Source organism: Protopterus annectens, chromosome 2.part2, assembly GCF_019279795.1.
Source record: "Protopterus annectens isolate FY-2018-M chromosome 2.part2, PAN1.0, whole genome shotgun sequence".
Lineage (NCBI taxonomy): Eukaryota > Metazoa > Chordata > Ceratodontiformes > Protopteridae > Protopterus > Protopterus annectens.
This window is the reverse complement of record NC_056730.1, coordinates 86,616,396-86,637,383: the sequence shown is the minus strand read 5'-3', so window position 1 is coordinate 86,637,383 and position 20,988 is coordinate 86,616,396. Positions and strand designations below refer to the sequence as shown.

The 20,988-nt window shown below is 41.0% G+C and overlaps 1 protein-coding gene across 1 annotated transcript in view; it reads left to right on the top strand.

Annotated features, from left to right (window-relative positions):
* Positions 1–20,988, top strand: part of LRRC1 (leucine rich repeat containing 1) — a 990,271-nt gene that overhangs the window by 755,153 nt on the left and 214,130 nt on the right. The window contains exon 12 of the mRNA XM_044063772.1: positions 16,258–16,391. Coding sequence (XP_043919707.1) covers positions 16,258–16,391 — 134 coding nt within the window. The remainder of the gene's footprint in view (positions 1–16,257; positions 16,392–20,988) is intronic.

Sequence of the window (20,988 nt, the reverse complement as noted above, 5' to 3'; positions counted from 1 at the left end):
TTACTTTGATTAGAGGTTCTTTGCCCCCTCCTGATAAGAGACCTAGGGTGGAACCTGAGTTGGGGAGTTTTGAGCAGGCTTCGGATGTTTCAGAGTCTTGACTGAAGACTTGCAGGAGTATTCTCCTTATTCTGATTCTGATGTGGATGATTCTACTCCCTCTGCTTCTCCTCCTGAGGATTTTTCTTTTTCAGAGACTCTTCACTCCATGAGGGAGCATTTTAAGTGGGAAGGTCAGGACTTCTCTGATTCCAGGAAAAGGCTTAGAGAATTTTTGTTTTTACCCCAGCATAGGCCTTTGGCTATACCTCCTGTTCTGGATGTTGTGGAAGATGTGTTTGCAGAGGCTTCTCTTAATCCTGATTCTTTGCCTCCTGCTCCTGTTAAACCGGATAGGTATTACAGGGTGCCTGAAGCTCATAAGTATCTTTTAAGAGTCCTAGGGCGGACCCAGAAACTGTTAGTCAGGGGCCTAAGGGTGTTAAGGCTTCTGTTGTTAAAAATCCGGTTCCTCCAGATAAAGAGGCCAGGGCTTTGGATAGATGGGGAAAGAAAGTCTATACTTCTTCCACCCTTGCTATGAGGGCTTTGAATTGCCAGTTTCACATGTTGAAATACCAAAACTACCTACTTTCTTAATTGAAGTCTAAGGTAGATGCTCTGGCGGAAGGTATTGAGTGTAAAGAGTTACAAGATTTAGTACATGTTTCTGAACAGGTGGGTAAGCATTCTTTGCAATGTGGTTTTGATGCTGTACAGGCCTCGTCTAGGGTGGCTGCCACTGGGTCAGTTCTTCGCAGGCACGCCTGGCTGAGGGATCAGAATTTATCTGACCATGTTAAGACAAGGATTTTAGATGCTCCTTTACAATCTGATGTGTTGTTTGGTTCACCTGTTGAGGCAGTCTTAAAGAAAATGGAAGACAAGGCTAAGTCTATGCAGACTGTTAAAGATTTTTTGCAGGTTCAGCCTCCGAAGTTTAGTAGAAATTGGCCTACCAAGGGGTGGACGTATCCTTCTTATGATTCCCAGTCTAGGGGTAGATCTAGACGTGGTAGGGGCAGAGCTCAGGGCTCTTTCAGGCCTAGAACAGGAAGTTCTCCTGCACAGTGTTCGGGTGAGGGCAGGGGTCAGTCCTTTCGTAAACAGACCCAATGACCTACCTTTTCAGCTGCCAGAGCCTTCTCGTCTGGCAGCACCTTTGGGAGGAAGGTTGACACTTTTCAAGGAAAATTGGAGTTTAATTACCCAAGACAGATGGGTATTGGATATCATACACCAAGGCTACAGGTTTTATTTCCATACCTTGCCTCCTTTCAAAGGCATGCCAGACGTTCCTCCTCAGCAAAGAATAGAGGCTCACAAACAAATTTCTCTGTTACTTCAAATAGGGGCCATACAGCCCGTCCCTATGCCAGAAGTGGGCCTAGGATTTTATTCTCGCCTGTTCCTAGTACCAAAGAAGGGGAACACGTGGAGACCAATTTTGGATTTATCTATCCTCAACACTTATCTGGACATTCCCAAGTTCAAAATGTTGACGTTACAACAGCTTTTATCTCTGCTGGGCAAAGATCATTGGATGGTAACTTTGGATCTCAAGGAGGCTTACCTTCATGTTCCTATCAGACAGAGTTGCAGGAAGTATCTGCGTTTTCGGGCTGGGACTTCTCATTACCAGTTCTCTGCATTGCCCTTTGGCTTATCTACTGCGCCCAGAGTGTTCACGAAAGTTCTGGCTCCAGTGATAGCTTTCTTCAGGCTAAAAGGAATACAGATCTATCCTTATTTGGACGATTGCCTGATTCTGGCTCAAGGAAGGGACGAACTAATTCATCATTTGGAATATGTGATAGCAGTGCTAAGATGCCTGGGGTATTCTGTGAACGAAATAAAGTCCAGTCTAGTACCCTCTCAGGACATGTGCTTTCTGGGTGTAAGACTGAATACAGCATCCCAGATGGCCTTTTTGGCCCCGGACAAACAAAAGAATCTTTCCCTTTACTTTCATCAATTGTCTCATCAGTCCAGGCTGACTGCAAGGACAGTCCTTCAAGCCTTGGGGTTCATGGCATCTTGTATTCTGGTGCTTCCCAATGCCAAACTGCATATGAGGAAGCTACAATGGTATCTCAAAAATGTATGGACACAGCACTGCCAGGATCTGGACACTGTCATTCAAATAATACCTTGCATTCAAAAGGAATTTTTGTGGTGGGCTCAGGAATGTCACCTAAACAAGGGACTCTCTGTGACCCGGCCAGAGGCGAGTCAGATTCTAATGACAGATGCCTCAGACAAAGCTTGGGGAGCTCATCTAAATGGAAAGTGGATACAAGACACGTGGCCTGCCAGACTACAACATCTACATATCAACTTGAAGGAGATGTTAGCAGTCCAGTTTGCATTAATAGCTTTCAAGGAGTTACTTCTTCCAGGGCAGGTGTTGATTCTAACAGACAACACAACTGTCATGTGGTGCATCAACAAGCAAGGGGGAACACATTCTTATCCTCTATGCAGGCAAGCAATGATTTTGTGGGAGACTGCTCTCAGTTTACAGCTAAATCTTCAGGCAAGGTTTCTGCCGGAGCACAGAACTCCTTAGCAGATGTGTTGAGCAGGCTAATTATGGATCCCCACGAGTGGAAATTGGATCCTCATGTATTTCAGAAATTGACAGTGTCATGGGGAACTCCAGACATAGATCTGTTCGCTTCTCCAATAAACCACCAGCTGCCAAAGTTTTGCGAAAAGGTTTCATCCCACAGCTTGGAAAGTGGATGCTCTTCCTTTCAATTGGAGCAATCTTCATGTGTATGCCTTTCCTCCTCTGCCTCTCCTCCCAAAGGTACTTCTAAAGGTCAGACAGGACAAGCCAAGGATGATTTTAATAGCTCCAGATTGGCCTCGACAGCACTGGTACCCATTACTGAGAAGTCTGGTACGGGAGCCTCCATGGCCTTTGCCTTGGTTCCACACCTGTTGTCTCAGGAGGACAATCATTTACTCAATGTCAAGCTTCACTCTCTTCACCTAACAGCCTGGCATATTCTGTTTTGAACCATAGAGGGTCTCAACTTCCACAGCAAGTTTTGAATGTTATTTTGGAAGCTAGAAGGCCTAGTACAAGGAAAGTGTACGCAGATAAATGGAAGAGATTTTTATTTTGGAGTGCAGCAAAGGATTTTGATGTTTCTGAGCCTAATTTAAGTGTGGCTCTTCAATATCTTACTGAGTTACTGGACAAAGGTTTGTCCTTCTCTTCTATTAAGGTTCATGCTGCAGCAATTTCGGCTCACTATGACTGTGACCCACCATTGTTTTCTCATCCTTTGTTCAAGCAATTTCTTAGAGGGGCAAAGAATATAAGACCCCACGAGAGCTCCTACGCCTGCTTGGGATCTCAATTTTGTGTTGGAGAAACTCACTCTACAACCTTTTGAGCCTGCAGCTACTACTGAGTTGAAATATTTATCATGGAAGACTGCTTTTTGTTGGCCATTACCTCTGCAAGAAGGGTTTCTGAATTGCAGGCCCTTATGGCGGTTGAGCCTTTCTTAATTTTCCATAAGGATAGGGTATCTTTACGCACTAATCCTTCCTTTATGCCTAAAGTGGTTTCTAGTGTGGCTTTAAACCAAACTATTCATTTGCCTACTTTTTATGCAAATCCCCAAAATAAAGGGAAAAGATTTTGCACACTTTAGATGTACACAGGCAGTTGCGATATTATTTGAGCAGAACTAAAGGGTTCAGGCAGTCTCAGCAGTTATTTGTTTCTTTTGCTTTGAGTTCTCAGGGCAAGCCTGTGTCAAAACAAACTATTTCTAAGTGGATTGGGTTTTGCATTGCTTTCTGTTATTCCCATCATGGCAAGGAGATTCCAGCTGGGATTAGGCCTCATTCCACTAGGGCTACTGCCACTTCGACAGCTTTTTTAAGGGGGGTGGCAACTAAAGATATTTTGGAGGCAGCTACTTGGAGTTCAGTGCATACTTTCTCTAAGCATTATCACCTTCCACTTTACTCTAAATCTAGGGCTGGTTTTGCCACTGCTATTTTACAGGGCATTTTGGCAGCTCCTGCTTCTTTATAGTTTGGCCATCCTCCCTTACCTCTGCTTTGGGATTCTACCCAAGTGTAAGGACTGCAGCAATGTGAGATGAAGAACATAGTACAGTTTTGTACCTACCATAAATGTAGATGTTCGAAGATCCACATTGCTGCAGTCCAATCCTCCCTCCTTCCCTCTGTGTTTAGAGGCGGTTGTGTGGGTTGGGTTGTAAATATTGTGTATATTGTATACTTTGTACATATTATTAGTGCAAGGGTGGTTGGTTGGTTGTTTGCTGTCTTTTGGTTTTGACCTTTCTTTTTAGGGTCTTCTGACATCTGGGGCAAGAAAAGACTGAGGATATGACGCCGGTCATGCGCATTTGTACCCTGACGTCCTGATGTCAGTCTAATGCGCCTTGACCGACGTCAGCCTTATACTTTGATATTCGGGCCGACCGAGGACAGCGGACTACCCCAAGTGTAAGGACTGCAGCAATGTGGATCTTCGAACATCTACATTTATGGTAGGTACAAAACTGTACTTTTCACTGGTGGCAGAAATCTTGCATAAAAATAAGCTTGTCAAGAACACACGCACACACACACACTACATCCAGCACACACAGTGATCACCACACACATAGACTAACTTATGCTGAGGCACTAAAAAACAATCTTCCCAAGCCTTAAAGGCCTCTTAGGCCTATAAATGGGAATGCCTGTTCTCCGCAATCTCTAAAGCACTCGCCCAAAGCAACACCAAACACCACATATACACCCACACCCAGTGGAGACCCAAGAGCAAAGCCCTTAAGGCACGCAAACACATTACCCAAGACTCTTGTCATTAAGGGCTTCATTGTATGACACTCAGATGTCCCACTCACCAGACTGAACAAGGAGAGGATAACTGTTAGCTGCTTATCTGGTACCAAGATCTGCTGAGTTAAATAAGCACACAAGTCACCACACCACAGGTACCATTATGATTCTGTCATAGTCTACAGGGACATAAATGACCTGAGACATACTTCCCTGCGCTAAATGGAGAGACATTGTTCTTTCTGAATATGTGTCTCAGGCAGGTATGTGTCTGGCATTGAGCAGCATTCTACCTTCAACAAGGATGATACAACAGTACAAATTAAAGATGATTGACTTCATTCATTGAATTAGTTTTTGGTGCCCATCCAGTGGGATTCTATATTCATCATTACGAGAGATCTAGTTAACAAATCACCTTGCTTTCCAAAGGATGGTGTGCAACTGTCTCACTTCGTCTTCTGAATATTTGCTAAAACTGTATCCACCTCCTTAGAGCCCTTTTTAGGCCATACCAAACTGACAAACCTACCAGCAAATAAAACCCAAAGAAACCTAAAGGGTTAATGCTCTGTGCTAGGACCCTAAGCAAGAAACACCACACCCTACAAGCTGTTCTCACCCTGGAGAATATAGACATCTGTGCCATTATGGAGACATGGTTTAAATTCACAGAATGTACTCTGGCTATGCAAGATTTCAGTGCCTTCCACACATTTAGACTATCAGTTACACAGACAGGGACAAAAGATGGAAGAGTCTCAAACTATACTAGCAACAAGCAGAACTCTATGCTGGTTAAACAGAGTGAAGCCCTGGAATTTATCCACGTGCAAATCACTGTAAACAAAGTCTTATACTATATCCTAGTAAGCCTTAGGTCACTCTGGGTCCTAGAATCCCTAGTTCATACCTAGACCTAACTGAAGGCAATCACCATTAAACCAAATACCCTATTCTTGGGAGACTTTAAATACCCCTCTGCAGACTGGAAAAAATATACTGCCTTATAATTACAGATGCAATAATTCTTGGATTTTATTAACATAATTACCCATTAAAAGATGTTCAAACACAGTGGACCTTGTAGTCACCAGTATGGGAGAGTGTTGCCCTCCACTGGTGAGGTTGGACCACAAAGCTCTCACCTTCAAAATAAAAAAAAATCAACTTACTAACCCCAGCAAGACCCGTAACAGTTGTGAACTATTACAAAGCAAACTACATCCTATTAAGCGATAGTTTGTCAAAATTCAATGCCCCTTCCAACCCCGGGTTCAGAATAAGCTGTGCAGCATTGTTCAGAGACCCTGTACGACCATATAAATAGCTGTAGAAAGGCTGATATATCCAATAAAGTAAGCCCAAAATAAACCACAATGGTGCAGTACTAACCTTAATAGGGTGAATAAAAAAAGCAAAAAAGACATGGCTAAAATCGAGAAGAGAAACTCTCAAAACTCTTATTTATTTTAACATTTGTTAACCGGGAGAGTCTGACTTGGAATGAAGCCAGTTTTCAGTGGGGACCCAGGGAGAAATGCTCCAGATGCATGTCTTTGTAATGTGGGAGAAAACCTGGAGTAAACCCTCACGAATGCAGGTAGGACATGCAGACTCCACACAGAAGACACCCCAGCCGAGAATGAAATCGGAGAACCTCTTGCCATGAGGCAACGCTGCACAGTCCATTAATTAAACTAAATATGAAACTAAGATGACTAATAAAGTCCAACAATGCCAGTTACAACATCAAGATAGTCTCCAAGGCTAAGGGCAGCCATATGGTCTTCTACAGCTATGTCTGAAACCTCAAAGGGACCACTCATCAGTGTGCCAGTCTCATTGTCAATAGTGTCACCTTCCCTGAGCAGATTGGCTTAGAAATTTTGCTGGCTGACCAATTCAGCACAGACACCCCCCCCCCCTAATGCCTTCCTTCATGAAATACCTACTAACGTAACCCTCCCACACTATTAATAGTTGGCAGTTCCTGGCGGCATTCACTGAGGTGAAAAATAGTCTCAGTGGAGCCCTGACAGTAATGCAGTATGCATCCTAAATAGCTTGACATGTCTTGACCACTTGAGTCGCTTTTCAACTACTGCCTCAAAATAGGCTTTGTACCATGAGAATGGAGGACCCACTTCACAAGGGTGAACCATCAGCCGACCCCAGAAACTACAAACCTATTACTCTGACTAGTCTAGTATATAAAGCTATGGAACTAATTACCATGTAAATGATCAGCAAAGACATAGGCAACCTTCAGACACTGGACCCAACCCAGTCTGGCTTTGTCAGGGGAAGGTCATACCTACTAAACATGGTACACTTCTTTAAGAAGGTTACCAAGGCAATGGATGAGGGGAAAACAGTGTATGCCACTTACCTGGACCTGGCTAAGGCATTCATTACAGTATCCTACTCTGGTGTAGTTGACAGACTCACTGAACTGGACATAATCCCCTACATAACTTGTTGGATTGTCATCTAGCTCACAAACAAGGACCCAGGAAGTTAGAAAACAGTCACCAGCGGTGTACCTCAGGGCCTCTCTGCTGAGACTGATTCCATTTGGAATCTACTCCTCGGAGGTAAAGACTAAACTTAAGGCCCTTTGGCTTACCAAGTTTGCAGACGACTGCAGATTGAGAGATTTCCCTTATTACACAAACATCTTACAAAAAGAGTCTAACAGAAAATGACTGATGCCAAAGTCATGGATTAAAACTCAGTACCAAGAAATGGCCAAGGTAGTAAGAAAATCATTGTTTCCCTCAACTTATAAGTAAGGTTATGGCATCCATGTCCAAGGAAGTCATAGTATCACTGTATTTGGCCCTTATCAAGCCTGTATTTGAGTGTAATACTGCCTTCAGCATGTACCTGAGCCAGACATATGCAACAGTTGGAATGCTCACCGAGGTTCATTACCAGGAGAATCCAGGATATAAGCACATTGTCCTGTCCAGATCACCTTAAAGCCCTGTCTTTGTACTGTCTTCTACAGGTTAGCGAGAGACTATCTATGCGTGGCACTTGGATCCAGCTCTGATGGAATTTTTACACGTCTGCAAAACAAACAGCATCAGAACCGCTAGAGCTAAGGATTTAAATTTTGCTTGTGATCTAAATAACAGATGTTGATGAGACAGATGTGTCTCAGAGAATCTCTGTGCTTTGGAACAGGCTCCTCATCCATGTGAAGCAGTCCATCCCTAACTTACCTTGACTAATGGATGGGAAATCAGCAGTTCACCCAGGGTCTGGCCCCCATGTCTCTTGCAGACAGTAATGCTCAAGCTAGCATACCCTGTTTCGCGCACACACACACACACACACACACACACACACACACACACACACACTGGAAACTTCCTAACTAAGAAATAAACAAAGTCAAACCACTCAAAAGCAGCAACTAGATGAAAGAAGTGTGCAGAACAGGCCACCAGCAAAAATCCAAGTTTAAGCGCTTTTCGTCAAGTTTCAGACTTCAACAGAATAAAGTCACATGATCATGACAAACATATATACACCACCCCACCTAACCATTGGTGAATGCAATTACATAATTTCCTCCAAAACAAACATTATACAATATTCATAAAAATTGTTACAACTTGATGTTCTTGCAAAAAATGAAAATAAAAGTACAACTGATAAGCCTATAAAAAATACATGGATTTTAATTTTAAAACAGAACTCAAGGAAATTTTTTCATCAAGACCAGGTACTTGGCAGGCATTAGTTTTAATCCGCCATGTCAGTTCCTTGAATTCTAGCCATTTATCCATTGGTCCCCCTCTTGCTCCAAGGTCAATGTGGTCTATGGCCCCAAACTTAAAAGTGTATGCGGGGCATGCACAAATGTGCTTATACAAAGCACTGTTTGTTTTTATTCCTGATGTCATACAGGTGTTGGTACACCCTTTGCCTCAGTGCCCTTTTGGAGTTACCAATATAGAAACTGTTGCATAGATCACACACTGCGACACTACACCACACCTTAGAGTAACAGGAGTATTTCTTCCTAGGTTTTACCATTCCATAACCAGTGATTCGAATGGCCTCCCCTTGAAACATGGCTGGACACTGATTACAGCTCTTCTGAGTAGGCCGTATCAGCATCATAATCACATTTGTCTCTAACTAGTTTCTTTTCGTGTTCTAATATCACCTAAATCTTTGTCAATCACATTAAACACTTTATAAAAATCATGCTTTCTGTGCTCAAATAAAAGGTAATATTTATGCTAGTATCAAGTTGGTTAATTTCAGTCAATAAATGAGCCATTTTTCTATTTTTATCAACAGTGAGCAATTGCACCAACTCACACCCTTGCCTGTTTGATAAAATCATGTAACTGTGAATCTTTGACCAGTCCAGTTGGATATCTCCACATACCGAATCCCTTAGGGACCTGCTCATGTTTCACACATTCATTTAAATAACTATTTTCCAACTGTGTTTTTTTATATTTAAACAAAAGTTCTTTATAAGAATGAATTTGTTCATCTACAGTACCATTAGTATGTTGTCCAAGTCCAGCATCGTAGTTCCATTCTGTATCATGTCTAAGTCATTGTTCAACCGAAAAATCCAATGTTATATCATTCCCATTGCTTGGCAAGCTTCCCAAATGAACGCTTACCTCGCCATGAACCTCCTGGTTGAAAGCCACTCCTCCCTGAACTCCATTACCCTGACTGCCCACTCTCTGGGTTGGGGTGATGAAAGACCTCTGCGAGGCCTGGGAAATAGACTCTGCATCTCCACAAACAGGCTCCGACCCATTTGAAATAAGCCCGTCAACTTTCTGAATAAGTTCAGCCACTGTTGCTGCCAAAAGAGTTACAGACGGCAGTACAGCCGAAAACTTTGTGCTGGAAGCCACTCCTGACTGCTCCCGATCATCCATACTCAACAAACCAGGAAATAAACAAAGTCAAACCACTCAAAAGCAGAAAATAGATGAAAGAAGCGTGCAGAACAGGCCACAAGCAAAAATCCAAGTTTATTTAAGCGCTTTTCGTCAAGTTTCAGACTTCATCAGAATAGTCACATGATCATGACAAACATATATACACCACCCCACCTAACCATTGGTCAATATAATTACATCATTTCCTCTAAAACAAACATTATACAAGATTCATAAAAATTGTTAAAACTTTATCTTCTTACAAACATGAAAATAATGCAACTGATAAACCTATAAAAATACATGGATTTTAATTTTAAAACAGAACTCAAGGAAATTCTGGTATTAAGACCAGGTACTTGGCAGGCATTAGTTTTAATCTGCCATGTCAATTCCTTGAATTCTAGCCATTCGTCCATCGGTCCCCCTCTTGCTCCAAGGTCAGTGTGTTCTATGACCCCAAACTTAAAAGTATGTGTGGAGCACGCACAAATGTGCTTATATAAAGCACTTTTTATGTTTTTATTCCTGATGTCATACAGGTGTTGGTACAACCTTTGCCTCAGTGCCCTTTTGGTCTTACCAATATAGCAACTGTCGCATAGATCACACACTGCGACATACACATACACCACCCCCTTAGAGTAACAGGAGTATTTCTTCCTAGGTTTTACCATTCCATTACCAGAGATTCGAATGGCCTCACCTTGAAACATGGCTGGACACTGATTACATCCTCCCGCATTTGTGGCAACCACCAAGTAGTGCACTAGAATCTCTTTCTAATAGCCCCTTTAGACTAACTTCCCTCTTGTAAACAATAGTGGGCTTGTTTTCCACTACGGAGTGTACTTCGTTGTCGATAGTGAACATATCTCGTAATGTACATATAATGTTCCTGATGTCATAAAAGTCAACACTAAAAGGGAGAATAAAAGCTCTTGAGAAACATTCCTGTCTCCCAGTCTGGGTTGCTCCAGTAGAGCCATTCTCATTGGACAATAAGCAAAAAAATGTCCCCATTTCCCTTTTTCTTATCACCTCATTGGCAATGTCCTGAACAAAATTGCCAGAGTAGCCCCTTCCGGTCAGCATGTTTTTTAACTTAGCACACTCACTTAGAAAATCATCCAGTCCTGACACCATTCTAGCTATCCAGATGCATGTCTTTGTAACATAACCTGAAGAAGCTTACAGTCTGTATGCGAAAGCGCTTGTTATTCTTAAATAAAATCTTAACATTTTTTACATCATGGTGATCTTCGTTTGGTGTTCCTGGGATGTCTTTGTAACATGGGGGAAAACCGGAGCACCTGGAGGAAACCCTCACGAATGCAGGGAGGACATGCAGACTCCACACAGAAGAGACACCCCAGCCGAGAATCGAATCGGAGAACCTCTTACCGTGAGGCGACAACGCTACCTCTGCACCACTGCGCCATCCATTAATTAAACTAAATATGAAACTAAGATGACTAATCAAGTCCAACAATGCCAATTACAACATCAAGGGCAGCCACATGGTCTTCTACAGCTTTGTCTGAAACCTCAAAGGGACCACTCATCAGTGTGCCAGACTCATTGTCAGTAGTGTCACCTTCCCTGAGCAGATTGGCTTAGAAATTTTGCTGGCTGACTATTTCAGCTCAGACTTCACCCCCCAAATGCCTTCCTTCGTGACATACCTACTAACATAACACCCCCCACACTATTAATAGGGAGCAGGTCCTGGTGGCACTCACTAAGGTGAAAAATAGTCTCAGTGGAGCCCTGACAGTAACGCAATATGCATCCTAAATAGCTTGAAACATGACCTGTCAGGACCACTTGAGTCTCTTTTCAACTACTGCCTCAAAATAGGCTTTGTACCATGAGAATGGAGGACTGCAGTGGTTAACCCACTTCACAAGGGTGGACCATTAGCCAACTCCAGAGACTACAGACCTATTACTCTGACTACTCTAGTATACAAAGCTATGGAATTAATTACCGTGTAAATGATCAGCAAAGACATAGGTGACCTTCAGACACTGGACCCAACCCAGTCTGGATTTGACAGGGGAAGATCATACCTACTAAACGTGGTAGACTTCGAGAGGGTTACCAATGCAACGGATGAGGGGAAAACAGTGTATGTCACCTACCTGGACCTGGCTAAGGCATTCAGTACAGTATCCTACTCTGGTATAGTTGACAGACTCACTGAACTGGACATAATCCCCTACATAACTTGTTGGATTGTTATCTAGATCACAAACAAGGACCCAGGAAGTCAGAAAACTGTCACCAGCGGGGTACCTCAGGGCTCTGTGCTGGGACCGATTCTATTTGGAATCTACTCCTCAGAGGTAAAGGCTAAACTTAAGGCCCTTTGGCTTACCAAGTTTGCAGATGACTGCATATTGAGAGATTTCCCTTATGACACAAACATTTTACAAAAAGTCTAACAGAAAATGACTGATGCCAAAGTCATAGATTAAAACTCAGTACCAAGAAATGGCCAAGGTAGTTAGAAAATCATTCTGTGTCCCTCAACGTACAAGTTAGGTTATGGCATCCAAGTCCAAGAAAGTCATAGTACCACTTTCTTTGGCCCTTATCAAACCTATCTTTATAAGCACATTGTCCTGTCCAGATCATCTTAAAGCCCTGTCTCTGTACTCTGTCTTCTGCAGGTTAGCGAGAGACAAATCTATGCCTGGCACTTGGATCCAGCTCTGATGGACTTTTTGCACATCTGCAAAACAGCATCCAGAACCACTATAGCTAAGGATTTAAATTTTGCTTGTGACCTAAATAACAGATGTTGATGATACAGATATGGGTCTCAGAGGATCTCTGTGCTTTGGGACAGGCTCCTCATCCATGTGAAGCAGGGTCCATCCCTTACTTTAAGAGCAACCCAGACCAATAGATGTGAAAGCAGCAGTTCACCCAGGGTCTGGCCCCCATGTCTCTTGCAGACAGTAATGCCCAAGCTAACACACAGACAGACAAACACACCTTCCTAACTTATTTCCTTAATAAACACCCATGATACATATGGACACAATTAGGTTGGACTTCACGGCTAGGCTTATAATGGCCTTGGTGGTCATTAGCCTAGTGTATACCTGAGTCAGGAAGCTTTATTCAGTTTAGGTTTGCACTTCAATTCTTAAAATGTTAGACACTGTAAAAGTTTTGAATTTTTATCTGTATAGTGTTGCATTTGGATTATTTATTTATTAACATTCGGTGACCGGGAAAGTCTGACTTGGTCAGGAATCCATTTTCAGTGGAGGCCCAGGGAGAAAAGCCCCAGCAGTAAAAGTTTACAAATGCATGTAAAAAAGCAAAAGTTGTTATGGTAATATTTGTGTATAGAGTTAAGTAGAATTTGTGAAAGAGTATTTACATTAGAAATTGTGGATATTATTAATAAAATTCAATAACAATGAGCAGAACAAGACATCTGTACAGTAATTATTAACAATTTAGGAGTAAGGTAAGATATTATCGGATAGTCCTAGCAGAAAAAATGGCTGGCATGTTTAAGATGCTAGGTTAAGGATTATCATTCAGATAGCTGAATCAGATAAATACAAAGAATACTTCTTTCGTTTAGTGTTTATACTAAAAATATCCTGTGTTCAAACTATGAACAGGTAGTCATTTAGTGCAAGGAACTTTCTCAAAGATTTTCTTGTTTCAAAGTAACTGGGTTAGCCTATTTAACAAAATTGTAAAAATTCTCATAGCTGTGTTTATTAAAATGAATGAACACTGCAAGAAAACACACATCTGCAGTGTCTGCAGTTACCTCTCTTTCAAAACAGACAGCTGCGTATACAGTTATAGCCACCAAAATTTTCAGCTCTCTTAAATAAATTCCTGTGCAGAAAGATCCTTCTAATTGCTTTTATGAGGCAGGAACAATAAACTTATAATTAGTGGTTTGTTTGCCAAAGTCAAACACTTGTGACCAAAATGGAATCCTTTACATAGGGGTGTAGACCACATGCAATCAAATGTGTGATCACAGGGAGAGAAAAGGTCTACTTCTAGGCTTTAGCAATTCAAAGAAATAAGAAAAGAAACTTGAAACGTCAGAGCTAAATATTTATTTCTGAACGCACAAAGTGGTCTGTTCTTTCCTTTAGAGTCTCAAAAAGCAGTGACTTCAGTGGTTTATGCTTGCTTTAATCTCAGGAAGCACCAACCACTGGAGTTCTGAATACATTTTAGTGCTGTTTTATTGCTTTCTGCAAAACACCCCCTCCCAAATCAAATAGTGCTTCCTCCTTAATCTTTATTTTTTAAAGGTTGTTACACAGTACAAGTGCAGCAGAATTTAGTTGTAGAAAAACTGGTGTTTCACCTTTTAACAATTGAACAAACAAGCTAAGGAATTAAAATGTCATCACCCCAAGACATCTCTCTGGGTCATTGCATTTGGTATATTTCTCAACAGGATCTGCAGAAGGTGTCTCCTTTGGTGTGGGAAGATGCATATACAATCATGTGATATAATAAATATCCAATTACTGGTAATTTAGAAAGCTAATTTAAAATTGGAATGCATATTTCTAGAACAAAATCTGCAGCAGTAGCAGCATACACTGGTATTGTCTCCATATCTTGAGTGATTGGTCATCTGATAAGTAAAGCAGCAGCTGTTTCATGTCCGCCTGAGAGCTGTTGAAAGAATTTACTGTACCAACTTGCACAACAGGCAATTTTATTTTTATTAATTTTTATATCATTTATTATTTGTGTTTGTTTTCTGGGGTAGAGCACTGATCTCCACGGACTTTTTTCAGACTCAGACCGGGAGCAGTGTCTGGTTAAGGGACTTGCTCAGAGTCGCACATTTAGGCAATGGAAGCTGAGGAAATCAAGCCTTTGCACCAGTTGACTCCAGAAGACAGGTTGCTAACAGTGCTTTAATCCTCCAAGCCAACTGCCAGTCATTGTCTTTTATTATTTTCTTTTTTCTATAAGGTTGCACTGAGGAAACCAGTATTTCCCATCAAAGTCCTACAATAGACTGAAAAATATTGTGAGAGGAGTGTGTAAGAATTTGAGGGTTATTGGGCATAGTTGTGCTCAACAGACTTTACACCTCTGATTGTAGCTGTTTTATTATTAAAAGTGCAAGACAGCAGCACATCTGCTTAAATGTAGACAAACATTGGTTTGTTGGAATAGAAACTACTTTTTTATATTATGGTATGCAAAATATCATTTTAAAGTACTTCATCACCTCTGACTGCATGTTAATTACTAACTGGTTGCTCAGAAGAACTTAATGTTGCATTATAGCAGCAGGCAGAGAGGAGCATGTCCCATTTTCTTGTGCAAAAAAGGCTTTAAGAGATTTGGTAGCTTTATTTGTACTTAAGGATGATTCATCTCTCAGCAGTTAGCGGGCTGTGGAGGTGAGTGTCCTGGCTGATTTTTCAGCAAATCATCTCAAGGCCACTATGAGTGGATTCTGAACATACTATACTGTCAGAACCCTGGACAACTTGTGTAACTATATAAAATCAGATTGTGCAACTTCACTGTTACATAATTCAACATTGTTCTCTGCAGACAATCTTCATGACTCAGTTAGCTGGAAAATAAGTAGATCCTATGTCTCTTCCATTTTTCCTTTTTCTCAGGGTCCATATCTCACAGTAAGGAGAGTTACTCGGATGATAAATCTGAAAGCCCTGACTGGCTGAAGCTGCCCAGATACTCCCCATAGTAGGAAGATAGACATGATGATGGCAACACATAACTTGATGGTTGTGCATAAGGTATAGGTTAATTCAGGTGTCCTCTGTTACTTATCCTTAATACTCGATCTTCAGCAGCTGTGAATAATTTCCCTTTGATTCCAGTGATGAAGTTTCTTGGAAAATTTAAAGAAACTGACCAGAGAGAGAGAACACACTTGGAATGCAAGCTAACGCAATTATGGTGTTTGAAACTATGAGTATTGTCTGTTTTTTTGTTGTCGGGACACATGGAGGTCATTCACTCACTTTTTTATCCAGAGTTCTATGCTTTTAATTAGTTAATTAAATGCTATTGGGTTGGAGTTATAAGACTGGCAGCAGGGATTTGCATATATTGTTACAGATGTTTAACATTTGATAATTTGTAGGACTATATTGTTAAAGTTGTTACACGTTTAACACTTTAAACCATACATGTTTAAATTCAGACATTAATCACCTTGATGCTTCTTAAAAAAAAGGACTGTATTGCAAAGCTTAAAAAAAGTGTATCCTGAGTGAAATACATAGTCACTCATGTAGCCTTTCTGCCTAGTGTAGCATTTTATGTTGTCTCAGAAAAGAGTTGACAGCCGAATTTGTTCTTGTGTAGATGTCAGCAGCATGTTAATAGTTGGCATTAGAGGCAAGTATCATTTATTGCTGTAAACAGATACTACTGTAATGATTGTTTCCTGTAGATAACTTACCCCGCTGCGGAGCATTTGAGAGCTTGGTCAATGATATGTCAGATGAAACATGGAATGAAAAAGCAATGAACAGAGTGAGTGCGATACGCTTCCTAGAAGAGCAAGATGAGGAAGAAGATAAAGAGGTATGTGTTTTATAAATGTAATTTGTTTTTGTTCAAAAAATGTATTTTTTGTTTCTCCAATGTTGGGCATTGCAGAAACTGTACATATATTTCAGATACCATCTGGTTGATACAGTAAAGCAGCCTCCAAAGTGGACTACAAGGCAATTTATTAAGGAGTAAATGAGTTTAATTGATGTCAGCATATGTAAACTTTCCTACTGCACAGCAGAAGTCAGGAAATGACTGCAGGAAAATCCTGGAGGGGCTATGGAGAAGACATTGGCAGTGATTCACATCTAATACATCAGATACGCTGAGTTCTGCAGAAGATGGGAAGCATAGTAGACCCCCTAATGTCTAGGTGTATTCTGTAAGAAGCATTTACAATTGCAGTTTTAAAAGTATGCATCTTCTAAGCTTCATGTCTTAGTTTAATGTTTATAGCCCATCAGCTAGGAAAATACTTTTTTTCTTATTTTCAAGATTTACCAAAGCATTAAAAGATTGTTTGCAGTTCAGCTTTTTCCTCTCCCTGTTAGACATTTGTAGCCTTCCTTTTAGCATTGCTCTCACTTTTTGATTGCTGTGTAAAAAAAAAAATGATTGCAAAAATACACCAAATGGTGATGCAGTGTAGGCTGAGTGTTTTCCATAGCAGTAGTTACATGTTTGTAGTTTTTCCAATTTTGAGTTTATACACTGGCAGTTTTGCAAGAATTAATTTGTGATTTATTATGAATGTGGTAAGTCTGATTTCTCTTCTGTATGGTTTCTTAAGGCAAGTCATAAATGATAGCTGCCTGCCAGATAACATGTTTTTCATCTTGAACATTTCTTCATTGTACTAAATGTTATGCTGTCAGTGCTGATACATAAACTAATTTGTGACCTAGGTGACATGGCTATATGCTATACTTTAAGTTTTAGGAGTTTGTCCCTTGTATTTAGGTTTTGGGAGATTAGGAGTGGCCATATTTTATGTTTTTTTAGTAGCAGGGAATTACATACTAAGCTAGATGGTCTTGCTGTCTGTAGCTATTTTTATATATTTTTCCCTGTACCAGGGGCTGAGAGTCTAGTCAAGAATCCCTCCTTAAAATACATTTTATTAGCTCAGCCACCCCATGCTTAGATTGTTACTGCAGTCACTGATAAGTCAGTGTGTCCTTCATAACTAGTAAAATCTTCTGCTTTGGCTTTCACAAGTCATATTTATTCATTGTTCAGCATCTCTGCTGAACTAAGCCAAAGTTTTGCAGTTTGCACAAAATAATCTGTAGCATTATATCTTTAGGAACAGGTCTTGTAGTAGGAATAATAGCTTAGTAGATACCTACATATGAAACATTTTTCTTCACCTCAGATTATTTTTTAGCATTGCTTATATTGGTTGCATGTTTGCTTATAGAGCCTTTTCTTCCACTGTTTGTAAACTAGTTGGATGGTCCCTTCCCCATGAGTTGTTTTACCCTGTAGTGATAAATCCTTGATCATTACAGGTAATAAGCCAAAGGATGCTAGTTCTTAATTTTTTTTACACTTGATATGAATATTGGAGTGCATGAAGTTTTTATATTAATGTCCGAAATCTGTCTGCTGCCTTAAGTACCAAATCAGCTGAGATATTGAAAACAGTCTTAAAATTATATTACTATAACCATTCCTCCTCACACAGTCCATCAGTCCTCCTTTAACTGGAGTTCCCTTTGTGTGCATGTATTGTTTTCAAAAGTAGTTTTAATGGGTTTGTGCCAATTTACCAATAGACTTTCTTCAGCTGTCAACAGATCAAAGATCCTGACCCTTTACACCCTACATAATTATATATGGCTGCTCCTAGTGTCACACAACACTGGAGAAAAGGGAAAACACATCTGCCAAAAGGTGTTTCATCAGAATTTTTTCAAACTGTCAGCAGTCGAACAAAATAGCTGTCAATAGATTGACTACATCCCCTTTTAACCCCACCTCCTGCACCTACTCTTGGGAGCTTCCCCTCATTCAGTCGTATCAAAGCTATGAAGGCAACATTATACTGTGGCTGAGGAGAGTTTTTATGCCCTAAATTCCTACACTGTTATATACAACTGTAATGTCTAGGAATGGACATGCAGTAAGGTGTGCTTGGCATATTGTTCCCACTTCCACAGTGTCTCTGTCATTGTCCCTGTTGCCGTAAAGACAGCTTTCTCCTTTGTGTCCCTAGCCTCCACTAGAGGTCAACTTCAAGGCACACCCATCCTCTGTTAGCAGTGACTCAGATGCGTGAGCTACTAATCAAACTCTGGTCACCTGTGACGTAGGGCTTTATCCCTTTGTACCACAGCATTGGCACAGGTTCATTGGTTAGTCACAAAGCATGTGGTCCAGGACACGATTGAGCCTAGTCCAGTTTCCCATTTGCTTCCAGATCTTTGTCTGGTTAAGTGACTTGCTCAGATTCACACAGCAGGTGAATGCAGGCTTACAGCGTCGAATCCCGACCTAAAGGAAACTACTTGTTAATAGCTCATAGCCTTAATCCTTTTTTCGAACTGCAAGACATTATCGTTATATTGGCTGAACACATAACACGTTTACCTTTCATGCTTGAAAAAAATCAGAAATATAAGGTGCTTGGATTTGTGGCCCATTGCTGATACAGTCTGTAGATCAGCATAACTGAGTGCTGCAGTCTTGTTAAACAGACATCCCATCTGCCTGATTTCTGAGTAGTGGTACATCAGGTCTCATGGCGTGTACTAGAAAAGATATTAGGGAATATGTTGCGGTAGAAAGCCCAATAATCCAGCCTGTCTTTCAGTGCTTTTCTGTCTTCCCTTCTCAGCCAGGTGGACACCCTTTCCCTGGATGTCAGGAGTCATCTCATATTAGGTAGTTTCAAGCATCGTTAGTCTGTTTCTTCTGCCAGGCTTACAGGTTAAGGTTAAGTACCCATTGGGAAGCTAGCTATTTTTGCTGTTGCTTTGTGTGTTTGCTGCTTAGTGGCTTTAGGATGCTTCTTATTGTTACCGTTTGTTGTAGGTTGCTAACTGAAGTCATGTTAGATGTCAGCATCTAATGTGTTTGTCTATTTATTTTAACAAATCTTTCACTAAGACATTATAATCTGTGTTTATTTTGTTTGAAAATGGAGTATAATCTCCCCATTATCTACATTGTATGGAGCTAATTCAGAAGACCATCAAACCAAATGAAAAATTCAAAGACTGCTTAAATCTGAAAAGGCTAGACTTTGCCTGGTGCCAACATTGTGTCTGCCGGATCATCCATGGTCATTCTCTCTCAAAAAAATGGACTGCTCTGACAAGAAGGAACACAAGGAGACCAGTACATAACCACTGAATTATAAGCCCCCCCGAGATTTAAAGTATTTGGTCTAGTGAGGTATTTTGCATCCCCTGTTCCAGGCATATACTTGGGCTGTAGCCTGTGGCACATCCTTCTGAGCCAAAGAAAATCCATTTCCTTTTGATTGAGACACCTCTCCTTAGGTATGCAGTTTTTATGTCCTTTTCCTTATACCCTTGGATTTTAACAGTGAGGATGTCTGCAGCTCCTGTATAGAAATGTTCACTGCCTGCCTCCAGCTGAAGACCTCAAATTAGCCACCACCCAAAAGAGCAGGTTGAAAATGTTGAAAAGTCAGATATCCTCCGTCTTGCCTCAGTTTGAGCTGGGCCGGCCTCATTCCTACCATCTTCCTGGGCAGCTTCTCTGAATCTGGTTGGACTGGCTCAGAATTTCTTGCTTTTCTTTAAAAAAAAAACTAGACCCTCTTTCATATCAACCATGAGTGTTGTTGGGCAGTGAAGCGAAAAAAGAGAGAGAACATGCCCAATTAAAAAATCTGATTCCTCAAACTTAGCGGCAGCCAAACTGGCTTTTGCAGACCAGATGTCTTCCCCCCTCTTACAATTCTGATACTGAAGACACCTTGTCTTCTGCTCCCCACTAGAGGATTTCTCATGTGGACAACCCTCAGTAGAATGAGGGACTAGTTCATTTCAGAAGCTAAGGATTACTGTATTAGCCAGAAAAATACTGAGAAATTGTAAGATCACCAGAGCCTAAACCCTTGGGATATTCATCCATTTACTGAGTTCTTGAATGATACATTCAACTAGTGTATCCATGGAGTTGCCTTCTCAACCCTCCTGCTGAAAGGATGACTGAGGATTTTTTTAGGGAATGGACTCCTGCACATATCTGTACAAGTACACAACTGATGATCTTGCTGTGCATCCTTGAACAGGAAGGAACTCTCTAGGACTCAAAACAGAGGTCCCCTTCCCCAGTGACAGAGAAAGAGTACATGACTAGTTAGGATGAAAGTTTGCGCCTGTGCCATACTAACCTTCAGAACTGTAAAGTACCAGACTCATTTGTTCAATTTACAAGGGACTGTCCTGTCTCAACTAAAGGGAAAGATGGAGGTAAAAGATGAAGCTCTGATAAAATGCTGAATCTTTTAACCTTCTCCTCTTAGGCAGGAAAGCATTCTATTAAATGAAGCTGTGATGTAGTGAAGGCTTTCGAGTAGGATGGTAGCTTTGCAGTTTGCCTTGTGGAGACATGCTTGGCTAAGGACACAGACGTGACAGAGCATGTGAAG